This window comes from Micromys minutus (assembly GCF_963924665.1).
Source record: "Micromys minutus genome assembly, chromosome: X".
Lineage (NCBI taxonomy): Eukaryota > Metazoa > Chordata > Mammalia > Rodentia > Muridae > Micromys > Micromys minutus.
The window spans coordinates 2,595-30,429 of NC_137970.1; the positions used below are offsets into that span (position 1 = coordinate 2,595).

General features: G+C 53.6%; 3 protein-coding genes and 2 long non-coding RNA genes across 8 annotated transcripts; 2 read left to right on the plus strand and 3 right to left on the minus strand.

Moving 5' to 3' along the window:
• Nucleotides 1-3,537: 3,537 nt before the first annotated feature.
• LOC308415623 lies at nt 3,538-13,994 on the minus strand. 2 transcript variants are annotated; one of them, XR_013974892.1, is made up of 5 exons: nt 13,869-13,994; nt 12,336-12,402; nt 7,988-8,085; nt 7,288-7,435; nt 3,538-4,527 (listed from the first exon to the last, which is right to left on the minus strand). It is a non-coding gene; the product is annotated as an uncharacterized lncRNA (long non-coding RNA). The 2 variants fall into 2 exon arrangements; XR_013974893.1 differs by lacking the exon at nt 3,538-4,527 and adding an exon at nt 5,681-5,809.
• Nucleotides 13,995-16,445: 2,451 nt separating this feature from the next.
• LOC308415812 (dTTP/UTP pyrophosphatase-like) lies at nt 16,446-18,415 on the minus strand (the record flags this gene model as incomplete). The annotated part of the gene is made up of 8 exons (XM_080910864.1): nt 16,446-16,697; nt 16,790-16,950; nt 17,031-17,151; nt 17,241-17,299; nt 17,383-17,447; nt 17,662-17,709; nt 17,793-17,921; nt 18,017-18,415. 7 exons carry the CDS (start codon nt 18,413-18,415, stop codon nt 16,803-16,805), a joined length of 969 nt encoding a protein of 322 aa, XP_080766990.1. The 3' UTR covers nt 16,446-16,697; nt 16,790-16,802.
• Nucleotides 18,345-23,456, plus strand: AKAP17A (A-kinase anchoring protein 17A). Of its 3 annotated transcripts, none has more exons than XM_080910366.1 (5): nt 18,345-18,748; nt 19,789-20,630; nt 20,977-21,125; nt 21,451-21,685; nt 22,597-23,456. In XM_080910366.1, the coding sequence occupies exons 2-5, from the start codon at nt 19,800-19,802 to the stop codon at nt 23,299-23,301; spliced, it is 1,920 nt and encodes a 639-aa protein (XP_080766492.1). In that variant the 5' UTR covers nt 18,345-18,748; nt 19,789-19,799; the 3' UTR covers nt 23,302-23,456. The 3 variants fall into 3 exon arrangements, with proteins under 3 accessions (XP_080766492.1, XP_080766494.1, XP_080766493.1); XM_080910368.1 differs by having other exon boundaries at nt 18,345-18,632; XM_080910367.1 differs by having other exon boundaries at nt 18,345-18,628.
• Nucleotides 23,457-23,592: 136 nt separating this feature from the next.
• Nucleotides 23,593-26,805, minus strand: LOC308415813 (uncharacterized protein; the record flags this gene model as incomplete). Its single annotated transcript, XM_080910865.1, has 9 exons — nt 23,593-23,968; nt 24,050-24,163; nt 24,360-24,398; nt 24,536-24,577; nt 24,743-24,808; nt 24,900-24,932; nt 25,102-25,158; nt 25,947-25,997; nt 26,415-26,805. Coding segments are annotated over 9 exons (810 nt in total), but the record flags the coding sequence as incomplete, so codon positions are not given.
• A 72-nt stretch (nt 26,806-26,877) lies between these two features.
• Nucleotides 26,878-27,728, plus strand: LOC308414396. Its single transcript, XR_013974876.1, has 2 exons — nt 26,878-27,544; nt 27,616-27,728. It is a non-coding gene; the product is annotated as an uncharacterized lncRNA (long non-coding RNA).
• Nucleotides 27,729-27,835: the final 107 nt, after the last annotated feature.

Below are 27,835 nucleotides of genomic sequence, written 5' to 3' on the forward strand. Positions count from 1 at the left end.
AACTGGGAATCGATATCTGAATTCTGTTTGTGCATTAAAGAGGGACATTTTGCTCAAGACCATGGGGATACATTTATTGAACACTTATTTTATGCCTGGCAGGAATGCTGATTTTTACACTCAGTATACTTATTCTGGCCTTCAGATTTCAATGACTCAAGCCTGCATAAGGTATTCCCAAGTGAGCCGCTTTTGCATCCAGGTTACCCGAGGCCTTTACACCCAGTGGCTGAAAGGGGTTTCAAGGCCATTGCTAGGAAGACAGATGGGCAAACTGAGGTTTAGATTTTCTTCTTACTACTATTACTACTCGGGGGTTTCTTGCTGTTTGTTTGTTTGTTTCTTGTCTTTGCAGGGAGCCTCTGAGAGTCTTCTCCACGGGTGGTCCAGGCATCTAAGCCTGGCCTCAGTTAACTGCACTCCTGATCTTTCCCCCAAAACCGCAGCTTCTACCAGGATCTTCTGCCTGAATGCCGCGGCGGATGGGGATTTAGACATCAAATATCAAATCTTGGCTCAGTTTGCTTTATACTTAAAAGAAGAAAAAAAAAATTCCAGGTTTTTGTGCTGAGCCTTTGTCAGTGGTGTTTCTATCGATGCTGTGATTTACTGAAGTAAATTGAGGAGATTGAATGGTGGAAGAAGAGAAAAAATAAATAAAATGTGATTTATGAAAAACAAGGTAACTTGCACTCCCTGAGCTGTCCCCTCTGCCTGCCCCCTTCCCCTATACTGCACTTCCACATCCCTGGCCGCTGCTTCTATTGTAGGGGACGCTCACAGCCTTGGTGGCAGGAACTTGCTCACATCTGAGAGGAAACAGGGATGGATGCTGGCCCTCAGCTGGCTTCCTCCTCTGTGAAGTTTCTATGAAACCTGGGACACCATGGTGCCGCCCACATTCAGGGTGGGTCCTCCCTCCCCTATCAAAGGGAATTTCTGTCTTTTTTGCCCCAAAATAAGGAAAATTTCTGCCTTTTTTCCCTGAAATAAGTGAAATTTCTGCAATTTTGCCCCAACATGAGGAAAATTTCTGCCTTTTTGCCCCAAAATATGGAAATTTCAGCCTTTTTACCTCAAAATAAGGGGAATTTCTGCATTTTTGCCCCAAAATATGGGAAATTCAACAGGAGCCTGGCATAGCTGTCATCTGAGAGTCTTGGCCACAGCCTGAGAAATACTGAGTTGAATGATCTCATCCAACCACTGAACTGAAAGCAGGGTCCCCAATGACGGAAAGCAGGGTCCCCAATGAAGGAAAGCAGGGTCCCCAATGAAGGAAAGCAGGGTCCCCAATGAAGGAAAGCAGGGTCCCCAATGAAGGAAAGCAGGGTCCCCAATGACGGAAAGCAGGGTCCCCAATGAAGGAAAGCAGGGTCCCCAATGAAGGAAAGCAGGGTCCCCAATGAAGGAAAGCAGGGTCCCCAATGAAGGAAAGCAGGGTCCCCAATGAAGGAGCTAGAAAAAGCGCTGAAGGAGTTAAAGAGGTTTTCAAACCCATAGAAAGAACAACATTATCAACAAACCTGACTTTAGAGCTTCCAGAGACTAAACCACCAACCCCAGAGCACACATGGAGGGACCCATGATCCAGCCACACATATAGCAGAGGACGGCCTTGTCCAGCATCAGGGAGAGGAGAGGCCCTTGGCCCTGTGAGGGCTCAATGCCCCAGTGTAGGGAAATGCCAGGGTGGGAATATGGGAGGCAGTGGATGGGTGGGTGGGGAAACACTTTCATAAGAGGCAGGGGGAGGAGGGAAGGGATAAGGAGATTCCAGAGGGAAGACCGGGAAGGGAGAAAACATTTGAAATATAAATAAAAAAAAAATATCCAATAAAAGAAATCTCAGTGAGGATCTGGCAAAATGCCTCCATGATTAAGAGCACTTGTTGCTCTTCCAAAGGACCAGAGTTTGGTTTCTAGCCTCCATATTGAATGGCTCACTATTGACTATAAATCCAACCAGGAAATCTTGATAACCTCTTCTAGGTTCTGTGAGGACCCACACGCATGTTCACATATGTGCATATGCACACACATATAAACACAAAAATAATAGCTCTTCTTAAAACACAATGAAATGCTACCTCATACTTGTTAAAACAGCTATTACAGAAACATACTAAGAGGACTAGAGAGGAAGGTGGCTCAGTGGTTAGAGCACTGGCTGCTCTTCCAGAGGTCCTGAGTTCAACTCCCAACAACCACATGGTGGCTCACAACCATCTGCATGAAATCTGATGCCCTCTTCTGCTGTGTCTGAAGACAGCTACAGTGAACTCACATACATAAAATAAATAAGTCTTTAAAAAAATACTAAGGATCATATACTTCAGTGGTGTACATAATGTTGCCAGCATATATGTCTCTCCTACAACCAAAAGACAAATGACAACATACAATGATCTTATTGGTCTTGAGGACTCCCCAGAACACGTTCATTCCATTCCTCAGAATCTTGACAAATATCAAACAGAAAATCATGCCAAGGCACAGCACAATCAAACTGTTCGAACACACCAAAAAAGAAATCTGAGGAGATAAAGAATGAGAATACTTCAGACTTATTGACAATAACTCAAGATAAAGACAACAAAAGCATGTTTTCAAAGTTTTGTCGCGCGCCCACGCTTCCCGCCGATAGGAACAGGCGTGCAACAAACAAACAGATTCTTCTGCGGACAACCTTTATTGTACAGCACTCTGAGCAGGGGACTTCTTGAGCAGGAAACTTCTCTCTGAGCCGGGGACTCCCTACCGGGGTCTACTGTATAGGCGACCTCTCACGTGCAGTCTCCCACGTGCGGTCTCTCTGCCCAGTCTCTTTCCACGTGGGACCTCCCGCAATCTCTCCTATCGGGTCTCTCTCCACGTGGTATCTCTCTGCCATCCCTCCACGTGGGGTCTCCCGCAATCTCTCCACTGTCTTCCTCTCCCGTGGGGGAGAAATGCACTGCTATATATGCCTAAGAGACTTGTGTTGCTACCTGATTGGTGCATCCTCCTGTAGCTCAATCACGTGCCCCGAGAGTGGGCTGTGACTTATGTGGTTGCCAAGCAACACGAGGGGAAAGGTTTTTGCGGGCTGAACAATGGGCGGGAAGCTGGCGCCAGCGGCTTCCTATACTTCAGACTTATTGACAATAACTCAAGATAAAGACACTACAAGCATGTTTTCAAAGTTTTAAAAGAAAACCATTTTCAACCTAAAACTCTAGACACGTTTTCGGTCACATTGATATATTGAAAAAGCATTCTCCTTCCCTGTCCTCTCCTTCTCTGCATTTCTCTCTCTCAAACTATGCCATCAAAACTGGCTTCAAAGTCATAATGCTCCTGCCTCAGACTCCTCAGTGCTGAGATTTCACATGTAAATTACCACACTGCTAACATCTTTAGAAATGCCAAATCTCAACCAATTATCCTCTCTGAATTGTTTTTCTGAGGCTACTGAAAAATACGTGTAACCAAAATGAAGGTGAAAACTAAGAAAATAACCAAGTACTGGCGAGCACGGAGCTCCATGGGGTTTAAGGTCATAAATTCATTCCTAGAATGATGGTGATGTCGTCCTGATTTTAAAAAAAAAAAAACAAAAAAAAAACAAAAAAAAAAACCTCTACAGGCTCTTATGGCACACATTGGTCCCCTCTGCCAACGCTATTCTGTGACATTCCGGAACATCTGGGTTAAGCCCAGCTGAAGGAAGCAGAAGGCTAGGGACGTGCTTCCTAAGATTGCGGCAGGTCGCTCAGCTAAGCCCTTTCTCTTTCTATGTGGCACCCACCAGACACTTCTAGCACCATGATGTTCTGAAGATAAATGAAGTCACACAAGCTCAGAAATAGTAAATCAAAATAAATCCTTCCATCCTTAAGTTGTTATCTGAGAGATGTTGTCAGAGTTACTAAAAATCCCTAATACCAATGGTGAAGGGAGACACCAGAGGGACTGTATCCATAGTGAAAATATAAGGAGGCTGCAGGCTAGAGTTCTCTAAAACAGAAAATCTCTACTGTGTCTAAACACCTTAAACAACACAGACAAACAACAGGGACAAATTATTAGTGCTAAATTAGACAAGTTAAAAAAAATAGTAATCACTATGTTCAAGGAAAACAAAAACGATGAAGGAAGTAAGTCACCTTAGTCATCAATGTCATTTAAAAACATCAAATAATATCAACTTCCATATACCTGTACTGGGACAGCACAAGGACAGCACAAGAAATGGTCACACTTGCTATGAGAGAGGCCTATCACCTTAGGGACAAGCGTGAGGAACAGTATGACCTTCACAAGTGACCATCCTTGAAAAGATGGAGCTACAATTACAGATTTTTAAATGATCCGTTCTTACCTCAGGGGACTCACGGCCCCTGTCATCACTTGTCAGAGAGTGAACACTTGCAAAAGAAGCACAATCCGAAATGTCCAGGGCTCCATCCTCATTGTCACACTCACTAGGCCCACCAGGATCCTCTGTGTCACTGTTAATCTCCCAGTCAATTACCTGTAATCCATCTAAAAAATACATTTACCCTTATTAATTTTATATCACCTTAATATTTACTTTACAAACATATCCTCAGTGGTTGGTATGCCCATCGTGATTTATACAAATACACTAACAGCAAAAATTACTTGATTCTCTCTCTGGTCACGGGTCCTTCCAACTCTTACCCGACCTCAAATATAAGGGAATTACTTTTATTCAATTGTTTTCAAATCCCTGTAGTTTCTTCAGCATGCTTAAGAAAGTAAGATACGAATCATTTCTCCGGTCTTATACATTTGGATGTTTTCTGAAGTGAGATGATGAAATCCCTCTCTGTCAAACACGGAAAGCTGCCTCATTCCTCTACATAGTTCAGTAGTTTAGGCTTTGTGAACCATGGTTGACTTATACAGTCCATTGTTAAAAACTAGCTTTCGGGACTGAAGAGATGGCTCAGGAGCTACAAGTCTCTTTTTGCAGAGGACCTAGGTCCCATTCCAGGCATCCACGTGGCTCTAAAAGTCTAACTTCTGCTCCAAAAGGATCCAATGCTTTCTCTTGTCTCCCATACGTACGGCATGCATGTGGTGAACAAACATGTATATACATAAGATAAAAATTAATAAATCCAAAAATTAAATGTTTTAAATCAAAAGAAATAACTTCACCCGAGAATTTTATTCCAGAAATATCTTTCATTAATATGGAAACAAACTAATTTAGTTTCATTTTACGTCATAAATATAATCTCATTATAGCTTTAGAAAATTTTAAGACAGAAAACTTTCTGTCTTAAGAAAAGATATTTCTCAGGTCATGAAATAAGAGAATATTTAAAAGGAAATAACACATTTAATTCCAAGCTTCATGTTTTAGGTAAAATATAATCTTGATATCTGTAGTATTCATCATCTATCAAAGGTTTAAAACAATTAAAGGAAGGAATTCGTGGACGGGAGAACCGAAGGATGAGACACTCCAACAGCTCTGCGCACGGCTTCACACTCCGACCACCGGCTTTATAAGAAAGTCAACACATGTTACTCTCACGGTTTAAGTATTCCAATTTTTAATTTATTGGCTAGTGTGTGTGTGAGGATGCACACATACATGCATGTACAAGTATGTAGAGGCCAGAAGTCATAGTCGGGTATTGTCCTACATGACTTTCAACCGTATTGCTGTGAGGTTCTCTTCCCCGGCAGGATGACTTGACTCACTAGCTGCTTTGTAAGCACTGGGGATTTTCCCTCCTCTCCCATGTCAGTGTGTCCAACAGGTGAGGGCGGGCACAAGATACCACACGGCCTGTGATAGGGCAGTGAAAAAGAGAGGCGGGCTGGGAATTTTAGACAGAGAATATGGAGGAGAGAAGATGAAGGAAGAGAAGGACAACCCAGACCTGCAGGACTTTAAATAGCCACAGGTAGCTACGGATATCTTATCAGGGATTGGATGATTATAGGACTATTTGTCTCATCTGGGTGGGCAGTTCATATCACTATCACTTGGCTCTGAGTTTGCCGTGTGGACATTTTGAGGGGTGAGAATTTACGGATGTAATCTAATTGATTTAAAACAAAACATGGCTGCTGGAAACTGAGATCAAGTCACTTGTGCAGCCAACACTTTACTGATACAGGCATTTCCCAGCCCCCAGTTTTTGTTTTACGGAACAAGATCTCAATACATAACCAACTCTGGACGGCCTTTTATTCAGTCTCTGCTCCACACTTTTTCTCTGTATTTCCTTTAGACAGAAGCAATTCTGGGTTAAAAAACTGGAGATGAGTGTGTGGCCCCCAAACAGGGGCCACGCCTATTCTATAGGTTCTCCTTCCCCTTTGGGCATTTCAGCTTATCTCATCCCAGTTGGGTCCTGGGAGCCTCTTGCTTTCTTGGCATCTGAAATTTGCTGGTGGCTACCCCCGTTTCCCCATCCCCCATTGCTACACAGCTCCATTCAACTTCCAGACCCTCTGCATATCATTCTTCTCTCTTCCCATACTGATCCCACCCCCTTTCTCCCTTACCCTCCTCTCCTCCTCCCAAGTCCCTCCCCCTCCCTCTCATGCATATTTTATTCCCCGTTCTAAGGACTGACACATCCACACTTTGGTCTTCCTTCTTTTTGAGCTTCATGTGGTCTGTAAATTGTATATCGACAGAGAGAGAGAGAGAGACAGAGAGAGAGAGACAGAGAGAGAGAGAGAGAGAGACAGAGAGAGAGAGAGAGAGGGAGAGAGAGAGAGAGAGAGAGAGAGAGAGAGAGAGAGAGAGAGAGAGAGACAGAGAGAGAGAGAGAGAGGGAGAGAGAGAGAGAGAGAAAGAGAGAGAGAGAGAGAGAGAGAGAGAGAGAGAGAGAGACCCTCTCCTGCCCCTCACCCTTATCACTTGTGGTTCTGGGGTCATAACAGCAAGAGAGCTGCCACTGCCCTTCACTTAGACAGCACAGTTGGGTGGTAGGGTTGCAGGTGAGCTGGCCCCAGGTCACTAGAGCAAGAGAACTGTCCCTGTCCCTCACCAGCGGCAACACTTGGGAGAGGTCCCTATACCTCATCTGGGTAGCAGAGTGGAGCTGGCCCCAGTTTTGGGGTTTATGAGTGAAGTAGCAATGAAGGCATGAGATCAGGAAAGCCGACCCTGCTACTTGCTGGATTAGGCATTGAATGAGCCAAAGCAGGGCTAGAGAGACCACCCCAGCCGTGAGGGTGAAAGAGAGGTGGTGGGCTGGCCAGATCATACACCCCTCATGCACAGATTCGGAGCCCCACCCCAACACCTACCCCATCAAGGAACTGCTGTACTATATCCTACAGGATCTCAGCAACACAGAGCAACACGATATCCGAGAGGAGTCCCAGTGCAGTTCCAGATAGTGCTGCAGAAGCCAAAGGCCTCAAGAACCAGATCAATGAGTCACTGCAATAAACACTGCAACAAAGAATTGTAGACAACAGGGTGTACACTGTGACACACGACAGCTTCCACAATGACATGGCTTTTCTTTTTTTTTTTAGTGTGGGAGTTCAAAATGGTGAAGGGAGAGTGAGAGGAAACAGAAAATTGGTGGAATTGGGTCATGATGTAAAATTCCCAAATAAACAATAAAACATTTTTTAAAAAAAAAGCAAAATCAAGAGACAAGAAGTCACTGTAATATCTATTTATTAAAACTGTCATAAGACGGGGACGCAGGCCTGGTGAGACTGTGCTGTGACTACCCTGGGCACAGAAAGGTATGGGCTGAGCATGCAGAAAGCATCCCCCCACCCCCACCCAAGCGGGAACTCTTCTAAAGTGACTCAGTTTCCACCAGGAGGGCCAGTGCGTGCAGACTAAACGCTCAGGCCATCTGACTCCAGGAACAGCTGAGATCCAGGGACATAGACCAGGTACTCGTGAGAGAGGGGAACCAATCACTGACAACAAGACCGCATATAATCACAGACAACAAGATGGCAATAGGAAAGCGAAAGAACTTACCCAATGGAAACCAAAACGACCTGGCAACACCAGAACCCAGCTCTCACGTCACAGCAGATAGCGGAATGCCAAACACTCCAAAAAAAAAAGACTCAGACCTGAAATCACAAAAGATGATAGAGATCCTTAACCAAGAATGGGAGGAAAAGCATAAAGAAATAGAAGCTTTTAAGGAGGAAACAAGAAAAACACTCAAAGAAATCAAAGAACTAGAGGAAAACAGAACCAAAGAGATAAAGGAACTGAAGAAGGAATATAAAATGGAAATGGGAACAATAAAGAAAACACTAAAAGAGACAACCCTCGAAGAATAAAACCTAAAAAAGAAATCAGGAGTCACAGATGCAAACATCTCCAACAGACTACAAGAGATGGAAGAGAGAAACTCGGGGGCAGAAGACAACATTGCAAACATAGACAAAACAGCCAGAGAACATGCAAAAACCAAAAAGCTCCTAACCCAAAATGTCCAGGAGATCCAGGACACAATGAGAAGACCGAACCTAAGGATAATAGGAATAGAAGAGGGAGAAGAGTATCAACTAAGAGGCACAGTAAATATCTTCAACAAAATCATAGAAGAAAACTTCCCTACCCTCAAGAATGAGATGACCACGAGCATAAAAGAAGCCTTCAGAACTCCAAATAGGTTGGACCAGAAAAGAAATACCTCCCGACACATAATAGTAAAAACATCAAGTGCCCAAAGTAAAGAAAGAATACTAAAACCAGTAAGGGAAAAAGGTCAGGTAACATATGAAGGAAGATCAATCAGACTCACACCCGATTTCTCAACAGAGACTATAAAAGCTAGAAGAGCCTGGACAGACATCATGCACACCCTAAGAGAGCACAAGTGCCAGCCCAAGCTGCTATACCCAGCAAAACTATCAATCACCATCGATGGAGAGATGAAGATATTCCAGGATAAAACTAATTTACACAATAACTGACAAAAAACCCAGCACTACAACGAATTATAGGTGGAAAACCCACTACACCGAGGGAGACTACAGCCTAGTAAAAACAAGAAAATACCTAAGCAAGAAAACCAAAAGAAGAAAGACACACAGGCACAATTCTACCTCTAAAAGCAAAAATAGCAGGAAACTGCAACCACTATTCCTTGATATCTATTAACATAAATGGTCTCAACTCCCCAATAAAGAGACATAGAGTATCAGACTGGATACATAAACAAAATCCAGCCTTTTGCTGCATACAGGAAACTCATCTCAGAGACAGAGACAGACGCTATCTCAGAGTAAAAGGGTGGGAAAAAATCTTCCAAGCAAACGGCCCCAAGAAGCAAGCTGGAGTATTTACAAAGCACATTGGTAAAAACTTTGAGCCTTTCAGAGTATATTGTGTATCATTTATAGAATAAAAAACAGTATTTTGAGTCAAGTATGATCTAGCCTAAGGGGATTATCTCAAAAGAACACCTTGTGATTAAATGCAAGTAGCAACTTATTTAATATTTAGTTTTTTTCCCAAAGCTGAATATGCTGCGACTACAAAAAAATGTACATAAACCATATTTATTTAAAGAAGCATACCTTTTTTCTATATATTATATTTAAAAAATTAAACAAACTGATATAAGAGCATTGGCACAAATAGAAATATATAATTCTGGACTACTATCCAAAGGTATTATAAATAAATGTCTACCAGTTTATTCTACAAGGCAGAGTTTTACAAATTTCAAACAAACATTTTTGCGTATTTTATTTTTCACTCACACAGAAAAAAAAAAATCACAGGCTATGGAAGTAGCTCAACGTTTAGACAGTTTGTCTAAATGCAGAAAACCCCGAGTTGAAATCCTCAAAATCCTCTATCGATGCATAATGGTGCTGCACGCTATCTTAGCATAATAGTGCTGCACGCTATCATAGCACTCGATGCATAATGGTGCTGCACGCTATCGTAGCACTCGATGCATAATGGTGCTGCACGCTATCGTAGCACTCAAGAGACAGAGGCAAGAGCTCGGTCAGCCTCAGCTACACATTCAGCATCAGCCTGAGTTACATGAGACCCTGTCTCAAAGACCGGGAAGGAAACTGAAAAGAAAATGATACTATGGCTTAGAAGGTTTGGTCTCTGGGTCTCAGGAAGTCACCACCCTACAGCATTCCAGGCCCGCACACAGCTCTTTAAAGTGTGGGCATCAGGAACTTTATCTTCCTGCCTCACCTGATACAAGAAAACCTCAATCAAACACCCATTTCCCAAATGCAGGATCTGAGACGTAAGCATTGGGCTTATTTTCCCCAGACCAGTGAAGACAGAAGCATCTCTGAAATCACAAGACTTTACTCTTCTACTCCACCCAAGGGACGTGGGATGAGGAGGGCAGCAGTCGGTGGTCACTCTGCTCCATTACAACTCACACTAAGTTTACTCGTAGCCTTATACATGTATAAAAATCCCTAGCTTTGGGCTGAAAAAAAAATGGCTCAGTGGTTAGAGCACTGACTGCTCTTCCAGAGGTCCTGAGTTCAATTCCCAGCAACCACATGGTGACTCACATCCATGTGTAATGGGACCTCATGCCCTCTTCTGACATGCAGGTGTACATGCAGACTGAGCACTCAGACATAAAATAAATAAATCTTAGAAAAAAAATTCGCTAACTTCATCATGCCATCGTTAGTGAAGATAGTCCTATGTGACAGGTTCTAGCCCAGGTTCTGAAAGAGGTCGATCTCCCCAGAGAAGTCAAAGTTCATTGGCTAAAGACCCTCAGCACCAGCAGTAACCCCAAGAATTTATTCTAAACTACCGAGCTGCCACCTCTCACCCACAAGGACCAATCCCATATTAATATTACAGAGCTCAAAATAGCTGGATTCTCTGGAGATGTTGTTACAAAGATTACATCAATCCCTAACTTTGGGAATAGAATTTCTTTGTTTTTCTAGTCCATAACTAATTCACTGAGCAAGACTGAGTCTGTCGCAGTCATTCCTATAGTATAAATCATATTTATTTTCAATATAAAAATGTTTCGTGGTACTGGAACTTAATGCAGAGCATTTGTTTATTTATTTGTTCATTATCTGCCTGATGTTCTAAACCTGAGCTCTCCTACTGGACCAGTGGTTCTCAACCTTGCTAATGCTATGGCCCTAGAAAACAGTGCCTCCTGTGGTGGCCCCTAAATATAAACTTATTTTTGTTGCTACTTTGCAACTGTGATTTTGCTAGCTACGAGTTGTAAAGGGAACATCTGTCTCTTCCAGTGGTCTTAGCAGTGGTGCCGAGGGGTCACGTCCTACAGGCTGAGAAATACTGAATTAGACTCTATGATTAAAATAAACCCAGTAAGAGGCAATGAATGGTGGCACCGACATTGTGGGAGTGAATAATCAGTGACCAGCTTGAGACCCAGGCCGCAAGAGGGAACCCACTGCCTCGAGGGCCAGGAACCAGGGGCCAGATAGCCCAGAGACAAAAGTTTTGTACATCGGTCATCGGAGAGGCTCCAGCTAGCAACTAATGGAAACCAGGTGCAGAGACCCACAGTCAAACATTGAGTGGAGCCCAGTAAATCCTGAAGGTGAGAACGAAGGATTGTAGGAGCCGGAGAGGTCAAAGGTGCCATAAGAAAATCCACAGAATCAACTAACGTGAGTTCACAGGGGCACATAGAGCCTGAGCCGACAATTAGGGAGCCTGCATGGGTCTAACCTAAGCTACCTACATAGAGGCTGTGGTGTGTAGCTTGGTGTTCTTGTAGGACTCCTAACAGTGAGGGCAGGGCTGTCTCTGCCTCGGTTGCCTGCTCTGAGGACCCTTTTCTTCCTACTGGGCGGCCTCTCCCAGCCTTAATGAGGGAAGGTGGGTAGTATTATTGCAACTTAACACACCATGTTTGGTTGTATCCCGGGGAGGCCTGCCCTTTTCTGAAGAAAAACAGAGAAGGAGTAGACAGGGTTTGGGAGGAGAGACAGGAAGGGGAGAAGAAAGGCAAACTGTTGTCCGGATATACGAGAGGCTAAATTAAGAATTATTTTTTTAAAGTAATAAACCCAGTAAGAGTACCCTAAATATAAAAAATCACTAGCAAGACTGGGAATAACCGAGTAGGTTGTGGTGGAGATGAATCAAAACGACCTTTTACGTCCGTTGTTCTTAACACTGAGCATGCGAACTATCCAAACTGTGACATTTTTAAGAGTTTTGAAAAAAAAATACTGAAAAATAGCCTTAAGCGCATCATCAATAAACCAACATGTTAGATTTTGGGAATTTAGGTGGTAGAATGCTTGTGAACAAGTCTAAAGACCTCAAAGTTTTGGTCTCTAAAATGAGAGGTTTCAAAAAAAAAAATTGTTACCTGTCTTTGGTCTTGGAGATAATTCCAGGTGCTTTTCAGTAATACCTGTCTTTTCACTTGCTAAACACTGCAGGGAAAATAATAATAAAAATAATGTACCTTACATGACTCCCGAGGAAAAGGCTAAACATCACCAATACGATTTGTGAAATGTTCAACATTACATCGTACTCTCCTTGACATAGCCCTCTGAATGTTTTTTAATATTCACCAAATAAGTATTCCAAAAACATGTAGGCCTTAGAGACATGCAAATCTGTTTTCATATTTTTCAGGACTCTAAGCTAAACCGTCGAAACATTTCACATTATAGTCAATGTTAATGTTATATATGTTATATATATAAAACAATGTTATAAATGTTTTCATATATACGACTGCTGCTCATCACCACCTTCAACCATACTATACTTAGTTTACGACAGCATTCCTTTATAATATACAACATATATAAAAACTGACCAGAACCGGGCTGACAAGAGACTCCGAATATACACACATTTCACAAGTGCACTCTTTATAAAGAGCCGTATGCTCAATAATTTCATACCTGACAGCATTCGTTTTCTTTTATTTTTAAAGAAACTTTTGTTTATTTTTTAATATGTGCGGTATAGGAAACAAAACACAAGAAGGCAAGAACAAAGTCACCCAGGCACAAGCAGCTCAGTCAGACGTTGTGTTCTAGGTCCTGCAAGTGTACACACACTTAGGTAGTTGAGAGTATGTAGTATGTGCCACGCTTTCCCCACATGTGAATATTCACCAACTAAAAACCCCACTCCACACGCGAATAACCAAGAGTACGCCATGCCATCTCAGTCTGTCAGGAAACATTGTAATCCCGTCTTCCTTGGCAGCAGAAATTCCACAGGAGACAAAACTGGCAGCAGGCCTCTTAGACACACTGGCTAAGTTACAACTAAACTCTGCACTCGCTCAGGGCTCAGCTCACAAGGGAACAGACTGCACTGAGCACAGCGTTCCTAAGCTCACCATCAGCTCCATACGCTATAGGAGAAGGGGTGTCCCCATCGAGGAATGCATTCCTATGGCACAGCTGGGAGACGTGCCCAAGACGCTACCATATATAGGAGAAGGGGTGTTCCCATCGAGGAATGCATTCCTATGGCACAGCTGGGAGACGTGCCCAAGGATGTCAGTCTCCTGGCAGCTGCAGACACGGCCCTGGACTTTCTCACGCTGTCCAGACATGGCATAACAAGTTCCATGTGCAAGAGGAACCTTCTTGTCAGTCCTGCCACATGCACTAGCTGTACTTTTAACCACGTGCCGTCCTTTAGGACATGACGTTCAGATGATGAGCACTGAACTCACCCGACAGCGTTCTTAGTATGCGAAGGTTCAACAGAGACTAAGGGAGGAAACACTAACTTGATAAAGTGATTCAAGGGATTTAAAGCATGGGAAAGAAAAGTGGTGCTTTAAAATAAGAGAATTCCGAAGAAACTACCTACAAATAGGCAACTCAGACCTTCTGCATTCGCTGACACACAATTTATACTCTCTTACCATGGTCTCGGAGGTGTCCTGAAATCCATCTCCACACCTGAGCCACGCTTTAGAGAGAGACTCAGCTGCTTCAACTGCCTTGACATCTGCCCTTCTCAATGGCTGTGGCCTCGCTTCTAGAAAGGACGGGTGCTCTGTATGCCAAGTTCTTTCCCTCCGCAGAAGTGGTTTTCAAAGAAAAAGAAAACCAACCTTGTTATAATAAATACAGTTAGCAATTTAGAGCCCGGAACTGGTTGCAGTAAAAGCATAGTGTGCGGATGTGTCGGAACCATCACATGGATACAGATAGCAACTGGACAGAAAAAGCAATCGTCTCATTAGACGCCTAAAAAGCATTTGACAGAATACAACACCCCTTCATGTTAAAAGTATTAGAGAAGTCAGAAATCCAAGGCCCATAGCTGAACATAATAAAAGCAAAATACAGCAAACCAACAAATTAAATAGAGAGGGCAGAGCGGAGCCTGGCCCGTCTGCCACCCGGAACGGCGGCTCGTAAAGGTGAACAACTGTGACCTGGAACAGAACTTAGGAACTACTGTTTCCACCCGGAGGTGACTTCAGGACACAGAGCGGAGCCTGGCCCGTCTGCCACCCGGTACGGAGGCTCGTAGAGGCTGAGCAACTGGTGGGTGGGAGACCTGGGCTGCCAGGGAGCAGAGAGATCTCTGCGGAGTGCACACGGAAAGTGCACCCCCCGCCTTGCCCTGCCCCGCCCTGTCTGATCCAGCGACCACGAATAGAACTTCTGCTCACACCCGGCATCAGAGCCAGCAGTGTCCAGGCAGGTGCCAGTCAGGCACGAGGGCACAAAGAGAACCGATAATGAGGAATAGAACATAAGTTCCACTTCCTGCCTGAAACCAGGCAGGGGTCTGCCCGGGCCATGCTCTTGCTGACTGACATCTGTGCCCATCTCTCTGAGGTCAGAGGGATCACATATGAGTAGGGAACACAGATGTGCATGCACACGCATGCACTCAAGCAAATGTGAATCCCTGTTCTGGTGGGGCTCAATTAGCAGGGTTGCCGGACTCATTAGTGAGCCACAGAGCTTGCTTGCAGACGAGGTGTAAAGTGGGTGAGGAACGCTGCTGGTGTTCATCCCAGGCGCACATGTGCATTCGCACAGATAAATGTGCACATGCACACAGGCTGAGTACCTCTCTTCCAGAACCAGAGATCTGAAAACACGGAATTTCAGATCCAGGCTTTCTCCTGCCCTACACCTTCACCCCAGACACGGAGATGAGGCCCCCCAAGAATCACCAGCCAGTGAGAGACCTACACACTGGCCCGGCCCTTCTGAGATCCATTCTACCCCAGGAGGACACTGCGGGTGTCGCCGTGACAACACAGACACTCAAGACTCCAGTCAGGTGCAGGAGAAGACTCGGCATCAGTGTGTTTGAACCAAAACATATGTGAACACACGAGGGTGCTGGGCCTGTGCCTTCAAGGCATCTAAATGGACCCGGGAGTTTTGGGAATGTGCCCGTAGGGTCGTTCGGGAATCTGCACACTGGCCTGGCCCTTTCCCCTCCCTCGGGTGTGGTCTCCTTAGAAGCTGCTCCAGGAAATTTTGACGCCCAACACTCTCCTTGGATACAGTTCAGGCTGAGCCCAGAACCTTCTGATTATAGTGAACTTGACAGATTATTATTATTTCCATGCTTGGACAGGGTGGTGAGTGATATTTTTATCAGTAGATAACGGGGCCGTCAGGAAATTCGGGAAGTGAACCCCGTGGAAGTGAGGCCTGTTGCAGCCTTCTGGGTCGGACTGAAAAATGCCCCATGACAGATGTGCCTGCGACCCAGACCGAACGCCCGCTGTCAGTGCCCACACCTGAGGAGCTGCCTGGGTGATCCAGGGGGTGATGCTAGAGAACAAACAAAACAGGGGTCCCCAAAACAAGAGTGAAGAGGTACAGGGGACGCAGACCATGGAGACTCACATATGCTGCGGCCACACTCACCACCCTGTCCAAGCATGGGTGGGGCAGAGGCGCCTGTTAGAGCCCCGATTGTGTCGTCCAGGGTCAGACCGTGGCAGCACAACATATTCTCCCCCTCAACCACGCACAGGGCCTCTAGGAGTGAAGGACTTCTTCACCTTCTTAGTTTGCCTGTCACACTGCGGGTACCGGGACTCGACCACTCTCCCTCCTGCAAAGGTCCTCACCTGGCACTTCCCTGCCCTTGGTCTTGGGGTTGCACGCGCGCCGCAGCTGCAGGAGAAAAGAGAGAGAAGTGCTGTGAGGCAGGGGCATGAGGACTGTGAGGTCGCTGTGAGGCAGGGGCATGAGGACTGTGAGGTCACTCTAGGCCCCATAGGTGAGGGCGGGGCTTCCCGGCCCCGTGACGTCACTTCCTGCTCTGAATTGCATTTCCAGTGTTCGGACAGTGGCGGGAAAATGTTTGCGCTGTGTTTGAGGAATGTATTTCTGCACAAATATTTATTATTACTACTTATTAATTATTATTTTTTTTCACACAGATCACTAAGATGCCAAACTCTCAGCACCCTGTCCCCACAAAAATGACACAAAAATGACACATTTGACACAAAAATGACACAAAAATAACACAAAAATGACACAAAAATGACCCAAAAATGACACAAAAATGACCCAAAAATGACAAAAAAATGACACAAAAATGTCACATTTGACACAAACACACTCAGGCCCCCAGATGACATCAAAGTTCATGCAGATTTATTTAAATTTATTTAAACCAGATGCAAATCTATGCAAATGAGATTCAGACGGTGACACGCCCACTCCATCGGCCACGCCCACGGCATCCTTGATAAACTCGAGACCTGCGGAGACAGGCACCGTGACGTCACTTCCTGCCCCCGGAAACTCACTTCCTGTCACGGTGACGTCACTTCCTGCCCCCCCCCCCGCTCACCTCCGACCCCGCGTCACTTCCTGCCCCCGGGTGGGGGGAGCCGCCCGACCTCGCGCAGGAAGCGGTTCAGGGGGAAGCCCACGGCGCACAGGAAGTCGCCGTCCACGCGCTCGGCGAGGAGCCCGCCCCGGCCCTGCAGCTTGTACCCGCCGGCCGCGTCCCTGCGGGGGAGGGCGAGTGTGTCACAGGGGTCACAGGGGTCACGGGGTCATGAAGGGGTCACAGGGGGTCGCGGCCTCACCTCCCTTCACCGCCGTCCGCCATGTCCCGGGCCAGGGCCTCCGAGATCCGTGAGAACGTGACGCGAGTCTCCTCGTGGAAGCACAGCACGTGGGGGGCGGGGTCTCGGTCACTTCCTGTTTCTATGACGTCACTTTCTGTCCCGGGACTTTCGCCGACATGCTGGCCCCGCCCATTTCCCGCCCCCCAGGCCCCGCCCACCTGGCCTCACCTTCCCCCGGGGTGACGAGGGCGACGCCAGTGACTACACTGTGGGTCTGTCCGCTCAGCCTGGGGGCGGGAAGGTGGGGTCAAGGGTCAGCCACGCCCCCCCGCAGGTCACTCAGGCCCCGCCCACCGCAGGCCCCGCCCACCTGAGCAGCATCCGGACGTTGTCCTCGTGGTCGCAGGGCTTCCCCAGGATCTCACCATCCACGGCCTGGGGGGGCGGGGCCGGGGTGAGGGCGGGGCCGGGGTGAGGGCGGGGCCGATTCCCGCCCCGGTGACATCACTCCCTGAGCCCCGGGGGCCGCTCCAACCCCACATCCGGTTTCCCTTCCGGAACCTTCCGCCACTTCCTGTCTGACCCGACGCGGCTTCCCGAGCCCCCCCTTGGGGGGCGGGGTTTGGACGCAGGGGGCGGGGCCTCTCACCACGACCGTGTCCGCGCCGATCACCAGCCACGGGGCCTCGGGCTCCTCCTGCGGGGGGCGGGGCCGGAAGTGTCATCAAACCACGCCCGCCGCGAAGCCCCGCCCCCTATGCCCCCGGGCGCCCCGCCCACCCGGAAAAGCCGCTCGGCCACGCCCACAGCCTTCGCCGCCGCCGCCTCCCGCGCGTGGTCCACAGGCTCCGCCCCCGGGCGGCTCGGGGCCTCGGGGCGGTCGCAGGGGATGACGTCAAAGGCCACGCCCTGCGGGGGGGACAGCAAGTGACGTCATCGGACGCCGTCCCTCGCCGCCCGGATAGGAAGTGACGTCACCGCCCCCGGGTTCCCCCGGTGCGCACCGCGAGGCCCAGGATCCACTTCCGGCGCGGCGAGGCGCTGGCGAGGACCAACCGGCGGCCGCGCAGCAGCTCGGGGGGCGGGGCCAGCGCCATGGCGGCCGCGGGGACTCGGGACGCGGCGTCGGTGTCGCTCGGGACGCGGCGGCGGGCGGGCAAGATGGCGGCGATCGCGCGAGAACCCGAAATCCCGCGGGCAAGATGGCGGCGATCGCGCGAGAACCCGAAACCCCGCCTACAAGATGGCGGCGATCGCGCGAGAACGCGAAACCCCGCCCACAAGATGGCGGCGATCGCGCGAGAACGTGAAACCCCGCCCACAAGATGGCGCAGGACGCGTCTCCGCCGGTCCGCCCGGCCCCCGGAGGCCTCGCGGGGACGGTCGCGCCGCCGTGACGTCATCGGGCGGCGCCGAGCGGAGCCCCGGACCCAACATGGCGGCGGCGGCGGCTCCCGCGAGTCCGTTTCCGGTGCCGCGGGGCTGAGCGTGCGCGTGTGACGTCACCGGTGCGCGCCCGGGTCGGGGGTGAAGCGGAACCGGAAGTGCCGCCATCTTCCGCGGCGCCGGCGGCTCCAGGGGCTCGGGCGGCGCTGGGTCCGGTCGCGGCGGCCATTGTGCGTGAGTCGGGGGTGCGCGGGGCCCGAAAATCCCGCCCCGGGGCGGCGGACGCGCGACCGGAAGTGCCCGGGGCGCTGTTTCCTGTTTCGGGTCCGTGATTTTCCGTCCCCGGGGCGGTGAGTGTCGATCATGGCGGCGGGCGGGACCGGAAGTGCCCGGAGTGGGCGTGTCTCAGTGTCAGTCAGCGCTGTGGGCGTGTCTCAGTGTCAGCGCTGTGGGCGTGTCTCAGTGTCAGCGCTGTGGGCGTGTCTCAGTGTCAGCGCTGTGGGCGGAGCTCAGGGACAGGAAGTGATGTCATCTGACACAGGAAGTTGGTTTTAACAAACAGGAAGTGACATTTTGATGCTGGAAATGACTTTTCAGAGACAGGAAGTGGGTTTTCTAGACAGGAAGTGACATCACAGGAGTGATTCTCAGTGTTGTAAACACAGGAAGTTGATTTTAGCAACAGGAACTGACTTTTGAGAGACAGGAAGTGGAACTTTTAGACAGGAAGTGACATCCCCGGAGTCACAGCCTGGGTCTGAGACACAGGAAGTTGGTTTTAATACACAGGAAGTGATGTTTGGAAGACAGAAAGTGGGGATTTTTGGACAGGTAATGATGTCACAGGAGCCAAACCAAGGGTTTTAGACACAGGAAGTTGATTTTAACAGACAGGAAATGACTTTTGAGAGACAGGAAGTGATGTTTTAGTAACAGGAAGTAGCAATTGCAGACAAGAAGTGATGTCATAGGTGTATATCTGAGGGCCCAGGGCACAGGAAGTGACATTTTAGATACAAAAAGTGACTTTTCAGTGCCAGGTACTGGGTTTTAACAAACAGGAAGTGGTGTTTTAGAGACAGGAAGTGGGTTTTGGACAGGAAGTGACATCAAAGAGCGAACCCCAAGTTCTTTACACACAGGAAGTGATGATGATTGAGAGACAAGAAGTGACATAATCGGAGCCACGGCCTGATTCTTAGTCACAGGAAGTTGATTTTAACAGAAAGGAAGTGACTTTTGAGAAACAGGAAGTGGAATTTTTGAACAGGAAATGACATCACAGGAGTCAAATTCAGGGTTTTAGACACAGGAAGTGGGTTTTAACAGACAGGAAGTGACGTTTTTGAGACAGGAAGTGTGACCGCTCTCTCCCCTCTCCCCCCCGCAGGCCCGTCCGCCATGTCGTCGCCGGCGACCATCGTGCAGGACGCGTCGGAGGCGGTGCCGCTGTGCCCGGCGCTGGGCCTGTACCTGCGGCCGACGTCGCGCGTGTCCATCGCGGTGTCGCTGCCCCCGGGGGCGGGCGCGGGGCGCGGGGCGGGGCCGGGGCGCCCGGTGTCCACGTGGGAGGTGATGGAGCGTCTGCGCGCGGCGGCGGCGGCCCGGGGGGCGGGGTTCTCCTCGCTGCGCATCGCGCGCTCCGCCCCGGGGCTGCTGCGCCTGGAGGCCGAGCTGGACGGCCGGGGCCCCGCGCGCGCCGCGCTCGACGGGCTGGACGGGCGCGCGCTCAAGGTGGCCGGGCTGGCCGAGCCGCTGCGCGTGCGCGCCGCCGAGGCCCCCGACCCGCCCCCGGGCCGCTGGGACTCCGCCCCCCCCGCCGCCCCCGCCCCCGACGGCGCCGACGACCCGCCCAACATGGCCGCCGCCGGCGAGCGCCCCGACACGCTGCGCCTGGAGGGGCTGCCCTGCCGCTGGTTCGCGCCCCGCGAGGGCGCCGACCCCGCCCCCGACCCCCCCGGGGGGGCGGAGCGCCCGAGCGAGGCGCTGCTGCGCCAGGCCTTCCGGGCCTTCGGCGACATCCGGCAGGTGGACATCCCCATGCTGGACCCGTACCGCGGCGAGCCCAGCGCGCGCGGCCTGCACGCCTTCGGCCCCGGGGGCCCCCTGCACTTCGAGGCCTACGTGCAGTACCGCGACCCCGACGCCTGCGCCCGCGCCATGGACGCCCTGCGCGGCGCCAAGCTCATGCTGCGCGGCGACGACGGCAAGGCCGTGGCCTGCGGCATCAAGGTGAGGGCGGGGCGGGGCTTCCCGGCCCCGTGACGTCACTTCCTGTCTTTCGGGGTCAGTTCCCTGTGCATGACCTCACTTCCTGTCCCGGAAACTCACTTCCTGTCACTGTGACATCACTTCCTGTCCCCAGAAAGTCACTTCCTGTCACTGGAAAGTCACTTCCTGTCCCCAGAAAGTCACTTCCTGTCCCTGGAAACTCACTTCCTGTCACCAAAAAGTGACTTCCTGTCACTGTGATGTCACTTTCTGTCACTGTGATGTCACTTCCTGTCCCCGGAAACTCACTTCCTGTCCCTCTGACGTCACTTCCTGCCCCGCGACCTCTCCCCCCGCCCCCCCGCAGGTGTCCTTCGACGCCACCCGTCACCTGAGCGAGGCCTCGATCCGCCGCCGGCAGCTGGAGCGGCAGAAGCTGCGGGAGCTCGAGCGGCAGCGGGAGGAGCAGAAGCGGCGAGAGCGCGAGGAGGAGGAGCGGCGGCGCGACGAGGAGCGGTGGGCGGGGTCGCGGGGTCGGCGGGGGGGGCGCTTCCTGCTCTCATTCCAACCCTTGACCCCAAAAATCCCACTTCCTGTATCGCAAAAGTCACTTCCTGTTCATCTGGCGTCACTTCCTGTTACATTCTGACCCCTTAACCCCCAAAAAACCCACTTCCTGTTTCCAAAAATGAGTCCCCGGCCCTCTGATGTCACTTCCCGTCCCTGTGAAGTTACTTCCTGTCGCCCCTGTGTCACTTCCTGTCCCAAAATGTCACTTTCCATCTCCTCAGCGTCACTTCCTGTCCTTATGACGTCACTTCCTGTCCCTCTCCCGTTGCAGGCGTCAGCGGGAGGAGGCGGAGCGCGCCCGGGAGCGTCGTCGCGAGGACCGGGCGCGGCGTCGGGAGGCCCGGGCGCGGGCGCGGAGGCGGAGCCGGCGGAAGGCGGAGCGCGAGCGGGCGGAGCGACGGCGCAGGCTGCGGGGCCGGGTCCAGGCGGAGGAGCGGCGGCTGCTGCTGGCCCAGCGCCACCTGCAGGCCCTGCGGCTCGTGGCGCGGCTGCTGCGCCGCGTGGAGGTGGGCGGGACCTCGGGCTGTTTCCTGTCCGTCAGCGGTCACTTCCTGTCTCTGTGGAGTCACTTCCTGTCTGTGGAGTCACCTCCTGTCTCTGTGGAGTCACTTCCTGTCTCTGTGGAGTCACTTCCTGTCTCTGTGGAGTCACTTCCTGTCTCTGTGAAGTCACTTCCTGTCTCTGTGGAGTCACTTCCTGTCTCTGTGGAGTCACTTCCTGTCTCTGTGGAGTCACCTCCTGTCTCTGTGGAGTCACTTCCTGTCTCTGTGGAGTCACTTCCTGTCTCTGTGAAGTCACTTCCTGTCTCTGTGGAGTCACTTCCTGTCTCTGTGGAGTCACTTCCTGTCTCTGTGGAGTCACTTCCTGTCCCTCTGGTGTCATTTTTCACTTGGCATGGGTGTGGGCGGGGCCTCGGGGGCTGTTTCCTGTCCCTCCTGGGTCACTTCCTGTTCGTACAGAGTCACTTCCTGTGTCTGTGAAGCCGTTTCCCACAGGTGGGCGGAGCTTCCTGTGTCTGTGACGTCACTCCCTGTCAGTGCTCCATCTGTGGGTGTCCACAGACAGGAAGTGGGTGTCCAGAGACAGGAAGTGACGTCGGAACGACAGGAAGTCACGCAGTGTGGACAGGAAGTGACGTCACAGGGGCCCGAGTTTGGTGTTCAGAGACAGGAAGTGGGTGTTCAGAGACAGGAAGTGGGTTTCAGAGACAGGAAGTGGGTGTCCAGAGACAGGAAGTGGAGGTTGACAGGCAGAGAACTGACCCTGAGGAACCAGAAATGGCCGGTTTCACGACAGGAAGTGACATCACACAGACCCTGAGCCGCAGGAAGTTGACGCCCAGCGTCCGGTGGGCGGGGCCCGGAAGTGACAGATGCCCCGGCCGCCCCCCAGACCCGCCCCCTGTTCCCCCCCACAGGCCGTGCGACTCCGGGAGGCCGAGCAGCGACGCCGCGAGGAGCGGGAGGCGGAGCTCCGTCGGCGCCGGGAGGAGGAGCTGCGGCGCGCGGAGGCCGAGGGGGCGGAGCTGCGGCGGCGGCGGCAGGAGGCGGAGCTGCGGCGGGTGGAGGAGGAGCAGCGCCGGGCGCTCGGGCTGCAGCGCCGGGAGGCGGAGCTCAGGGTGCGGCTCGTGGCCCTGCTGTTGGCCCGGCGCCCGCCCGGACGCGGCCCCCCGGGGGGCGGGGCGGAGGTCACGGGGGCGGGGGATGGGGCCCCGGGGGCGGGAGGTGGGAATGCGCAGACAGGAAGTGACATCACGGGGACAGGAAGTGGAGGTTCACAGACAGGAAGTGACATCATCGGGGCAGGAAGTGGGTCTGCGGGAAGTGACCCCACGGCCACAGGAAGTGACGCCGTGGCCCCGGGAGGCGGGGACGCAGCGACAGGAAGTGGCGTGACGGGCGCAGGAAGTGAGGCCCCGGTGCCCCGGGGGGTCGGCCCGGAGGCGGGAGGCGCGAGTCCCCAGACAGGAAGTGACGCCGCGGGCGCCCGACCCCGGGGCCGGGAGGACGGGGAGGACGGCGAGCGGCGCAGGCCCCGCGAGCGCGAGCGACCCCGGCGGCGGCGGCACGGGGACGGGGACAGGTCACGCTCGCCCCGTCATGGCCGCCGGCCCCACCCCTGAAGCCTCCCTGCGGCGGCCATCTTGTCCGAGTTCTGCTTCCCGTCAGTCCCGCCATCTTGAATCCTGCAACCCCCCCCACCCTGTGCACGGCGGCCATCTTGTCCGGGATTTGAACCCCGGCCCCCGGCGGCCATTTTCCTCAATAAAATCCTCAGTCTCCTCTCACGTGTGTGACGTCGCAGGGGGTCGGGGGGTCACACGGGGCGGAAACAGGAAGTGACGTCGCGGCCTCGTTGAGATTTATGTGGATTCATTTAAATTTATGCAAATTGACACGAAATTTATGTAAATTCATGAAATTTTATGTAAATTTATGCAAATTAATACAAAGTTATGCGAATCGAGCGGCCGGGGCGGGGACCGGGAGGCGGGGTGTCGGGGGCGGGATCAGACCCAGGGCCCCGCCCACGGTGACATCACGGGTCCCCCAGGGTGGGAGGTGGCGGTGCTGAGGCAGGGGGTTGACAGGAAGTGGGGTCTGGGGGCCCAAGGGGCTGAGGCCTGAGGACAGGTCGGGGTCGGAGGTCAGATGATGTCACTTCCTGCCCCGGCCACAGGCCCCGCCCCCCCGCGGGGTCCCTGTCAGTTCAGCAGCAGCAGCAGCATCGGCGTCAGGGGTCGGAGGTCGCGGCGAGCACCATTTTCTTGGCCTAGACGGGGGCGGATCCTGAGGGACGGACGGGGTCAGAGGTCAGGCCCGGACCCGGACTCCCAACCTGACCCCCCGACCCCGTGACCCCGCGCTCACCGCCCTCCCGGAAGCAGAGGCGCCGGCGCTGGTACGCGATGAAGGTGGAGACGGCGCCCGTGACCGCGGCGACCACGGCGGCGACCACGCCCGGGATGAGGCCCTGGGGCTGCCCTGGGGGGAGAGGGGGCGGGGTCAGCGCGGGGGGGGGGTCAGCGCGGGGGGGGGGGTCAGCGCGGGGGGGGGCGGGGTCAGCGAGGGGGGGGGTCAGCGCGGGGGGGGCGGGGTCAGCACGGGGGACGGGGTCAGCGCAGGGGGGGTGGGGACGCCGATTCCCGCCCCGTGATGTCACTTCCCGCCGGGCGCTCACCCTCGGCTTCCCCGCCGCCTCCGCCTCGGGCTCCGCCCCCTGCAACGGGGGAGGGAGGGGGCGGGTCAGTGGCCGAGGGCGGAGTTAATTCTGGGGTCATGGGTCAGGGTCTGGGGTCTGGAGTCAAGGTCTGGTGTCGGGTTCAGAGGTCGGGGTCAGGGGTCGCGAGGCCTCACCTCGTCCCGACACGTCCTCCAGGTCGCGGTCGGAAAATCCGCCTGTGGGGGGGTGGGGGGCGGGGTCAGCGCCTCGTTTGCATGAATTAGCATAAGGTGGGGCCTCTGGGCAAGTCTCATTTGCATAAATTAGCATATCCACGCTCATTTGCACACCCCCCCACCCCAGTGTTCCCCTCCCCCGACCGAGCCCGAGGCCCCGCCCACCTGAGTCCCCGCCTCCCAGCGGCTTCGGGTCCGGCCTGGGCTTCTTCCCCGGGGCCTCGTCGGCGCCTGTGGGGGGGAAACAGGAAGTGGGGTCCCGGGGGGCGTCTGGGGGGGGGAAGTGGCTTTGGAGGAAACAGGAAGTGGGGGCGGGACTCACCTCCTCCCAGGGCGTCCGTCAGGTCCAGGTCGCCTGCGGGGGGGGGGGGAGGAAGTGGAATCCAGGAACAGGAAGTGGAGCGGGGTCGCGGGAATTGGCGCCCCGGGGGACAGGAAGCGACGTTGGGGGTCAAGAAGCCCCGCCCTCAAGCCCCTCTCCCACCCCTCCACCTCAGGCCCCGCCCCCAGGCCCCGCCCCTCACCCGACGGCGGCTTCCTCCTCTCGGGCGGCGGCCTGGGCGTCGGCTTCGTGTCCTTCTCTGCGGGAGAGAAACGTGGGCGGGGCCTGGGGTGGGCGGGGCTGGGGGTGGGCGGGGCTGGGGGTGGGCGGGGCCTGGGGTGGGCGGGGCCGGGGTTTCCCCCACACGGACCCCGAAGGGTGGAAAAGCTTCCCCCGTGGGGCTCCTGTTAATGTCCGCGGGGATTATGCAAATTTATGTAAATTCAATTGATCTCATCGAGATTTATGCAAATTTATTCCCTTGCGTTTGAATTCTCGCAAATGCAAATTCATTCAAATTTATGCAAATTTCATTCAAATCTATAAAGTTCATAAAAACTCAATATTTATCCAAATTTATTTTATGTAAATTTAATCGGTTTTATTCAAATTTATGCAAAAATATTCGGGTTCATGCGAATTCATGCAGAAACATTAATATTAAGATTCGGGGTCGGAGCTCGTTAATATGCAAATTCATTCAAATCCAGGGCGGGGCTTATGCAAATCCGTCCAGACTTATTCAGATTCATGGAAATTTCCGGGGATTTTAGGTTCATTCAAATTTACGCAAATTTTCTTTAAATTTATGCGAATTTTTGACGCTGGGTTGAAATTTATGCAAATTCCCGGGCGGAGCCGATGCTAATCGGATGCTAATGAGGAGCCTAGGCCAGCGGGGATCCTTGAGATTATGCAAATTTCATGCTAATGAGGCCCATTCCGTGGTCTCTGGGGTGGATCCAGGCCGTAGCCCCGCCCCCAGAGTCTCAGCCCCGCCCACAGGGTCCCGGCCCCGCCCCCAGAGCCGTAGCCCCGCCCACTCACCTCCCAGCGCGTCCTCCAGGCTGAAGTCGTCCTGGGCCGCGGTGGGCGTGGCTAGAGCCGCGGGGGAGGCGGGGAAAAGACAGGAAGCGGCTCAGTCCCTCCCGACGTCACTTCCTGTCCCCGCCCGCGTCACAAAAATCCCCGGAAAAAAAAACCGCCCGGATCCGGTTCCCGCGGAGCCACTTCCGGGTTCCGGAAACTTCCGCGCACGGGATGGGCGGGGCACGAGCGGCGCCGGTTCAAACCGGCTGCGGGGACCCCGAGGGGCCGCGGGAAGTACCGGAAACGGCGCTCGGAGCCTCGGGCCTGCGGCGTCCGATAAACCGGAAGTGACGCCGCCGCCGCCCGGGGCGCGAACTCCGACCCCGCCCGGGCTCCGTGACCCGCCCCGGGGGCTGCTGGGAAGCCCCCGACCCCGGGGCGACACCCGGAAGCGCCACACGGACCCCGGGAGGCAGGAAGACGAACCGGAAGTGACGTTTCCGCCGCGAGGGGCGCGAACTCCGTCCCGGCCCGGGGGCCCCGCGACCCCTGACCCCGGGCGCGACCCCTGACCCCGGACGCCGCTCACCCCGCGCCCCGAGGAGCAGCAGCAGCAGCAGCGCGGCGTCCGCGGGCAACATGGCGGCGGGAGTGACTTAGGGCGGCGCCCGGCCACGCCCCCGACTCCGCCCACCGCCCGGGCCACGCCCCTGGGAAAATCCCCGCCGCGGTTCCCATGACGGGTGATTGACGGGCGGCAAAATGGCGGCCAGGCCACGCCCACCGCGCTGAAGCCACGCCCCCTGCCGTCTCCGCGGATACGTCCGGGCGTGGGCGTGGCCTCGGCGGTGTCCCCGCCCCCCGGGGCCGAGTGACGTCACCGCGCTCCCGCCGCCGACCCTGCGGCTGTTTATCACTGAATCCGGTTTTTTCTGGTTTCATTCATCGCGGGGCCGCGTCCATCCCGGCCATCCCCCGGCCGCGGCGCCGCCATCTTTTCTATTTTTATTTTAATTTTCGGGGGGGTGGAATTCCTCAGGCCCCGCCCCCCGGCGCCGCCGCGACGTCCGACGTCACCGCGCACGCCCCGCGTCACCCGCCGCCGCCGCCGCTCCGCAGGCCCCGAGACCCCGGGGTTCGCCCTGGAGCCTGCGGGGTCGCGGGGGTCGGTGGGCGGGGCGCCGCCGAGGCCTCCGCGGTCATCCCCCCGCCGCGGCGCCATTTTTTCCGCACTCGCGGTCATCCCCCTGCCTCCGCTCTCGGATTTTTTAAAATTTTTTTTTCTTTCCCTTTTCCGGGGGTCCCCAGGCCCCGCCCCCGGCGTGACGTCGCCGGCCCCGCCCCCCGGCCGCCGCCATGCAGGCGCTGGTGTCGCCCGTGACGAAGGCGCTGCTCGTGGCGCTGTTCATCTTCGCCATCTTGCTGATCCTCTACGTCATCCTGTGGTACATCTGCCGCGACCCCGACTGCGACCGCGGCCTCTGACCCCGCGACCCCGCGACCCCGTGACCCCGACCGGAAACCCCATCGCGACCCCTGAGCCCGGCCCGGACCGGAAACGCCCCGTCTGACCCGGGACCGCGACCTGTGACCCCGCCGTGACCCGCGGGGCGGAGGTGAGAGGCCCCGGCCCCGCCCACCCGGCCCCGCCCCCCGCGGCTTGACTGACAGTTCGCTGCTCCCGCAGGTTCCCGACGTTCTGGACACGCCCCCGGATCGAAGCCACGCCCCCGACCATGACTGACGCTCGGAGGCCCCGCCCACGCGCCCCGCCCCCCGGGAATAAATTATTTTCGTAAAGTTCCGTCTCCGCCCGTGATTCCGGGGTCGGGGTGACGTCACGGGGTCGGGGGGCGGTCCCAGCAGCCCCTGCGCCTTCCCCGCACCCCCGGGGCGACCCCGCGACG